The sequence below is a fragment of the Triticum urartu genome, chromosome 3, assembly GCF_003073215.2.
Source record: "Triticum urartu cultivar G1812 chromosome 3, Tu2.1, whole genome shotgun sequence".
NCBI lineage: Eukaryota > Viridiplantae > Streptophyta > Magnoliopsida > Poales > Poaceae > Triticum > Triticum urartu.
The window spans coordinates 468,968,814-468,975,954 of NC_053024.1; the positions used below are offsets into that span (position 1 = coordinate 468,968,814).

General features: G+C 48.6%; 1 protein-coding gene across 1 annotated transcript; it reads right to left on the reverse strand.

Annotated features, from left to right (window-relative positions):
* Nucleotides 1-501: 501 nt before the first annotated feature.
* Nucleotides 502-6,464, reverse strand: LOC125544399 (glycine dehydrogenase (decarboxylating) 1, mitochondrial-like). The gene is made up of 15 exons (XM_048708078.1): nucleotides 5,229-6,464; nucleotides 4,822-5,067; nucleotides 4,656-4,733; nucleotides 4,464-4,564; nucleotides 4,122-4,317; nucleotides 3,911-4,036; nucleotides 3,643-3,828; nucleotides 2,874-2,987; nucleotides 2,306-2,458; nucleotides 1,808-1,996; nucleotides 1,631-1,708; nucleotides 1,422-1,547; nucleotides 1,235-1,333; nucleotides 977-1,094; nucleotides 502-890 (listed from the first exon to the last, which is right to left on the reverse strand). The coding sequence occupies exons 1-15, from the start codon at nucleotides 6,417-6,419 to the stop codon at nucleotides 796-798; spliced, it is 3,096 nt and encodes a 1,031-aa protein (XP_048564035.1). The 5' UTR covers nucleotides 6,420-6,464; the 3' UTR covers nucleotides 502-795.
* Nucleotides 6,465-7,141: the final 677 nt, after the last annotated feature.

A 7,141-nucleotide genomic window follows, 5' to 3' on the forward strand; every position in this document is an offset into this window, starting at 1 on the left:
CTGTTACCCACGTGCCACGTCAGTTTGGGTGTCTTTGCTCGATCATTAACCATGGACCGGTGTTTTTTTTTTGCGCTTTGTGTGATTTTAGCCATAATTGTGGTGGTTTTATGCTAGTTACTCTACATAATATGACCTTGCCATTTTTCTGAAGTATGGACATGAATGATACGATGTTCCTACTTGAGGGTGATAAATATGCAAGAAATCTCAATTCATTCTTCGCCTCTTTAAAACAGTCTGGTATGAAAATTAATTTTCTACAAGGCAGAGTATTTTGCTTTAGGTTTTCATACATTTCATATGCTAACAAGGGGTGTTCTCCATATGGCATTCCCATTGACAAAGTGACTAGATTATTCTACTGCTTGGTAAGATGATACCCACTAAGGCAGGCTGATAATTTAACTCTTCTTTGAGCAGTTGTTGGCCTTCCAAAGTCAGGCTGACCTTTAGGCTCAAGTTATCAACAGTACTATGGATATATAAGAGTAGACAATCTGAGAATAACTAGATTTTCTTTCCGTGTATGGCTAGGACATCAAAACAGATCTCCATTATTTGTCCTGTATTCAGAGAAGAGTGGAAATGCTAGCCAATATAGCTAATTTCACTTTCAAATGGGAATGGGGAGGCAGTGGGGGCCGTGGGGGGTACAGAGGATACAGGAGAAGGTGGCATTTGAGGAGAATATATACAGTACATGAGGGATTTAGAAGCAAGCATGCTTCCCTCCTACAGGAAGCATGATAACTTCACACTGTTTCACACACCAGGATCGTCATCATCAGAAGATTACGCGGTGGCAGCTGCAGCTTCCTCTGCCACCTGGGATGCCTGCTGCAGAGTGCAGATCAGGTTGCGATCCCCGTACACGTTGTCCACACGACCTGGTAAGAGCATAAGAGAGATTATTAGTTTGTATGTCAAAGAATAAATTGTAGGCAATGTGTGAAGGCTTTGGAATTATCAGTACATGTTGTTGGCCAGAACTTGGCACCACGAAGCCACGCGGCGGGGAACGCAGCATACTCCCTAGAGTATGGCTTAGTCCATGCGTCACCCATCAGGAGTTGGGGTGGGTGAGGAGCGCCCTGCGTAATAAGACGGGGAGAACAAGGTTAACTTCTCAGTTCATGTGCATTGAGTTGCATGCACCAGACAGTTCAGCCAAAAGCTCAAACTGTTGGGAAAATGTTTTAGTTATTTATGGAGACCATTCGGAGTAGATTACCTTCAGGACATTGTTGTGTGCATCTGCTTTGCCATTTTCTACCTCTGCAATTTCCTCTCTGATGGAGATAAGGGCATCACAGAACCTGTCTAGTTCAGCCTGCAAGACAAACGATGTGGCAGTAAGCTAATGCAAAAACCAACGGTTGGTGCAACCAAAAGCAGTAGATTGACTTAGACATGCTTACCTTGCTTTCACTTTCAGTGGGTTCAATCATAAGTGTGCCTGGAACGGGCCATGACATGGTTGGTCCATGGAATCCGTAGTCCATCAAGCGCTTCGCCACATCCTCAGGCTCAATACCAGCAGTTGCCTGTCAAAAATTCCAAGATCCAGTCAGTGAATTGATATGGATAATGCACAAGGCACCAGTGCTCAAATGATTCGGACAAGTACCTTGAACCCTCTTAAATCAATGATGAATTCATGGGCAACAGTTCCATTGACTCCACGGAAAAGAACTGGGTAGTGTTTCTGCAGATTTCTTTACAAGTTAGAAAAGTAGTTCAACCATAAAATATTTATTTTAGTAAAGGTCATGTAATGTGTGACCAAATGAGTAACATCAAGTACCTCCAGACGCTTTGCCATGTAGTTCGCGTTCAGGATAGCAATCTTTGAAGCTTCAGTGAGTCCCTGAGAGCCCATCATGGCTATGTAGGTGTACGAAATTGGAAGAATCAAAGCAGATCCCCATGGAGCAGCAGAAATGGAACCAAGAGGGTCGGTTTTCTCAGGGAGAGGGAAGCCACCAGTGGGGATCTAATGAATTGCCAAATTAGTCTGATAATGTAGCTGCATTTTCTTTTAAATGAAACGAGAAAAGTCAAGCAAAAGAAATTAAGATTCATTCTTTTGGTTATTAGTACTCAACATTAAAGCCATGGTTCGAGTAGTTAACACATCATCACCAAACACTTTCTTAGTAATTTAATCATGCAAAATGAAAAATACAAAGAGACGGCACGCCACCAAATATAAAGCTCATCTGTTCTTTATATTTTATTAGGAGTGAGATCTGAATAATATGATTTTATTTGCACTGATAACATTAAAAATCAAGATACCTACCACTGGATGAGATGGCAAAAATGGCGCCAAGTGCTTCTTAACACCAATAGGACCCATGCCAGGACCACCTCCACCATGTGGAATGCAAAATGTCTTGTGAAGGTTAAGATGGCAAACATCTGCTCCAATAAAACCAGGGCTTGTCAACCCAACCTGTAAAAAAAAGTAGGTAGAAGAGAATTATTTCTCTCTGTAGGATACATAGTAGTATGAGATGTCTGAAATTACCAGAGCACAATTTCTCAATTAGGTTCAGATTTTCAGTTAAAAAAGTTTAGGTTCAGGTGAACTCAAAGACATATTTTCTTACAGAAAACATAGCTTAGCATCCATAAACTGGATAAGTACAAATAATCACCTTTTTTAACATAACAAATAACAAGTAGATAAAAGAAACTAATAGAATATGTAGTTCGCAATTTTTTCAGAATAAACTTCATTATATTGACAAGATATATATACAATCTGTGGACCAGCATACATCATATATTAGTATATAACACTTGAAGGGGGCAATTGCATAAGGATCAAGTAGACAAAGTGGCATAACAAAGTGCAGTGAACTAACCTGAGCGTTCATGTTAGCTCCATCCATATAGACCTGACCGCCGTTCTCATGAATAATCCTGCATATCTCATCAATGCCTTCTTCGTAGACTCCATGGGTTGAAGGATAGGTAACCTGAGGAATAAGGTAATCACACAACATTCTGTTATTCTTGGCACAAAATGATACAAAAAATTCTTCAATAAACTTCCCTCAGTGAACTCAACATTTCCCATGCTTCCAAGTAAGTTACTCTTAATCACTTGCTTAAAAGAAGAGTTACTCTTATTCATCAACCATATGTAGCTTCAAAATATAATGATATAAAATAATGTATTTCGACAAATTCTTCCATTATATGTCAATTAATTCAAATAGCTTCCCACAAAAGGTTCTATGAAGCAGTTGTCTGATTTCCATTTTAACATACGCTAACCCAATTTCCATGCAACTTGTGTGGCTGGAACTATAACATGCTTCCATCAAATTAATTATTCTACACCACTAAAATCTGAACGCACGAAAGGAGGCAGTATAGATTTTTCTCTTTTTCTTCTGATTAATGTGGTAAATTTCTAGCCCTGGGTAGTAAATATTTTAATTACATAACAGATTAGAAGCTGCAAGAAAATGAAAGTCTCCTAATTGCTCCATCACACTTAATATGGTAGTATAGTATAGATTCAGAATGATAGCTCAAAATTTAGTAATGAACAACTGAGCTGAAAGAGTAGCACTGAGGTTGCAACTTGTGATAAACTCTCATATTGACAGAGCGTGGAAACAGTACCATCAGAGCAGACAGGTTGTCCTTGTTTGCTTCAGCAGCTTTCCTCAACTCCTCAATGTTAATGTTACCTTTGGCATCAGTTCCAACGGCAACAATCTTCATTCCACACATAGCAGCACTTGCAGGGTTTGTACCGTGCGCAGAGACAGGAATGATGCAGACATTTCGGTGGTGGTCTCCTCTTGCCTGCATTTTTTGCACATGGTTCGTAAACAAAGAGTGCTAAACAAAGCAACAGAACTAGCACAGCGTGTTTATCATGACATACCTTGTGGTAGGCCCGAATAACCATCAGTCCAGCATACTCTCCTGAAGCACCAGCATTCGGTTGCAAAGAGAACGAATCAAAACCAGTGATGGTGTTCAACAGATCGCCCAGGTTGTCAAACATTTCCTTCATAATAAAACAAGTCAATTCATAACATTGGTATATTTTTTATTTTTCATTAGAAACTAAATAAATGCTAAATGGTCCATACATGATAGCCTGCAGCTTGATCAATAGGGGCAAATGGGTGCATGTTGGCGAACTTGGGATCGGTGACAGGCATCATCTCGACGGTAGCATTTAGTTTCATGGTGCAAGAACCAAGAGGGATCATACTGTGGCACAGTGAGAGATCCTTGGATTGCAACTTATGCAGGTAACGGAGGAGCTCGTGCTCAGTGTGGTACCTGCAAGGCCACAACATATATTCAGTTTGTTCCAATCATTCTGACAAATTAGTGGAGTACGTGCTCTGTGCACAAATGCTTTTGTTTGGAAATAAATAAATAAGATTACTGACGCAAAAGATGCAAAATTTTGACTATGAACGTACATGCTAAAGATTGGGTGAGTCAAGTAGGGGCTGTCGCGCACAAGGCTAGGAGGAATTGAGCTTGAGACCTCAGGTGCGATGGATTCAGCTGTGAAGTCCACCTGAAAGCGTTGTTTCCAGAACATCATTTAAAATTGCGACATAATTTGACATGAAGCACGCGGATTATGCACTGGTGGAGTGACTACTTACTGGCTTGCCACCAGAGAAAACCTTGAACAGCTTGTCAACATCCTCCAAGGTGGTGGTCTCATCGAAGGCAACGGTGATCTACAATATCACAGCTCGAAATTAATGCTCGAAACTCAGAATTAATTCGGTTGGAGTGGATCACAGCAGAAATCAGCTGAAAACGAACCGTGTTTGCGTCGACAACGCGAAGGTTCATCTCGTTTTTGCGGGCCTCCTCGGCAATCGCATTAGCATCGGCGCAAGTGATCTTGACCGTGTCGAAGTAGGGCAGCTCCTGCACTGTCACTGTCCCGAGCTTCTTCAAACCATGGGCGAAAGTACCAGCCAGGCCATGGACACGGTCGGCGATCGCCTTCAGGCCAGCAGGCCCATGGTAGACAGCATACATCGCTGCCATGTTGGCGAGCAACGCCTATAAAGTGACAAAGTATCTAATCAATCACTAATACTAGTATATGACAATATATGCTCGGCCACTAACCCACCCACCCGTATCATGTATCACGAACTCTTAACCACGTATTGTGATGTCACTATCAGGCAATTTGGTGAGTGGGTGGGGTGCTGGCGTACCTGCGCGGTGCAGATGTTGCTGGTGGCCTTGTCTCGCCGGATGTGCTGCTCCCTGGTCTGCATCGCCATGCGGAGCGCGGGCTTGCCGCTGGAGTCGACGCTCACTCCGATGATGCGGCCGGGCATCAGCCGCTTGTACTCCTGGGAGGTGGCGAGGAACGCAGCGTGCGGGCCGCCGTACCCCATGGGCACGCCGAACCGTTGCGCGGAGCCCACGGCGATGTCGGCGCCAATCTCGCCCGGCGGGCGCAGCGTGGTGAGCGCGAGCAGGTCAGTGGCCATCACCACCTTGACGCCGTGCGCGTGCGCGTCCTTGACGAACTCGGCGTAGTCCAGCACCTCCCCCTCGGTGCCGGGGTACTGCACGAGCACGCCGCAGACGTCGCCGCTGCTGTAGTCGAAGTCCTTGGCGGCCGAGACGACGACGTTGATGTCGAAGCCGGTGGCACGCGTCTGGCAGATGTCAATGGTCTGCGGGTGGCAGTTGGAGGCGATGAGGAAGGTCTTCTTCTTGGACTTGACGATGCCGAGGCACATGGCCATGGCCTCGGCGGCGGCGGTGGCCTCGTCGAGCAGCGAGGCGTTGGACATGGGCAGGCCGGTGAGGTCGGCGACCATGGTCTGGTAGTTGAGCAGCGACTCGAGGCGTCCCTGCGCGATCTCCGCCTGGTAGGGCGTGTACTGCGTGTACCACGCGGGGTTCTCCATGAGGTTGCGCAGTATGACGGCCGGGATGTGGGTGTTGTAGTAGCCCATCCCGATGAAGGACTTGTAGGTCTTGTTCATGGAGGCGAGGTGCGCCATGTGTTCGAGCATCTGCGACTCGGTGAAGCCGGCGTCGAACTTGCCGGTGAACTGCATCGGCGGCGCGCGGATTGCGGCCGGGACGGTTGCGTCGATGAGCGCGTCGAGGGTGTTGAAGCCGCACTCGGACGCCATGACGGCCTGCTCGGCGGGGGTGGCGGAGTTGTGCCTCCGCGGGAAGGTGTCGCTGGGCTGCAGCGCCGACACGGAGACGGGGCGGCCGGGCGTGTACTGGTGGGCCGGGCGCGCGCGGGGGCGCGACCCGGCCGCCGGCTTGGGCGCCAGGGTGGAGACGCCGCGGGACGGCGCCGGGGACGTGGCGGAGGAGGAGGCCGCGAGGAGGCGGCGCAGCAGCGCGCGGCTGGCGAGGCGGCGTGCGCGCTCCATTGGACGGGCGGCGGGGGGGAGGGAGGGGGTGGGGGGGGGGTGGCCTCCGCTCCTGGCGAGAAGAGCGGGTGTGGCTTGGTTAGGGACTGTGATTTGGTTTGGTTGGCCAATATATATCGGCGCGTTCGGTTCGGCTACTGCTCCTCAGCTGGGGTGGGGTGGGAGTGAGGTGGAGAGCACGGCACGAGAGGGAGGTCTCAGAGTGACGTGGGCGCTGACAGTGGTGATCGGCAACGGGAGGCGGGGAGGAGGATGGCGTTTGGATGGACGAGGGGCCGAGCCGCGGCCGGTATAAGAGGCCCAGCCACAGAAACGGGCAAGCGGAGTGGGAACGGGCGCCGGGGGGGAGGTATCGTCGGGAGGAAGACGATGGATGGATGGGTCCAGACGACGAGACGACGCGCGTCCCAACTCCGGCGCTGCAATGCTGCCTGGACCTTATCGCTTTCCTCCGCCCCAATCTCCCCTCCCGCCGCAGAAAATTCTGTGGAGGTCGCTGCCCGCCGGGCCGTATTTTTTGCGGCGTCCGTTGCACCCGGTGGCATGGCGTGGTGCCGAGCGGGGAGCCGCCAAACCGGTGCGGCGCTGGCGAGCGCGACGCCACGGCCGACGGGATGCATGTTGGATCCGGTCCAGGGAGTGGTAACACGTGGGGATGGCGTGAGTTGCCAGGCCTATGCGCACACTCGTCGGGGGTAGGAAGGTCGAACTGGGCTGGGGCG

Coding starts and splice junctions, on each gene's coding strand:
- LOC125544399 (XM_048708078.1), bottom strand. CDS start 6,419: ATGGAGCGCGCACGCCGCCTCGCCAGCCGCGCGCTGCTGCGCCGCCTC. Junction 4,565..4,655: donor TTTTCTCTGGTGGCAAGCCA/GTAAGTAGTCAC, acceptor CAACGCTTTCAG/GTGGACTTCACAGCTGAATC. Junction 3,829..3,910: donor TTATTCGGGCCTACCACAAG/GTATGTCATGAT, acceptor CAAAAAATGCAG/GCAAGAGGAGACCACCACCG.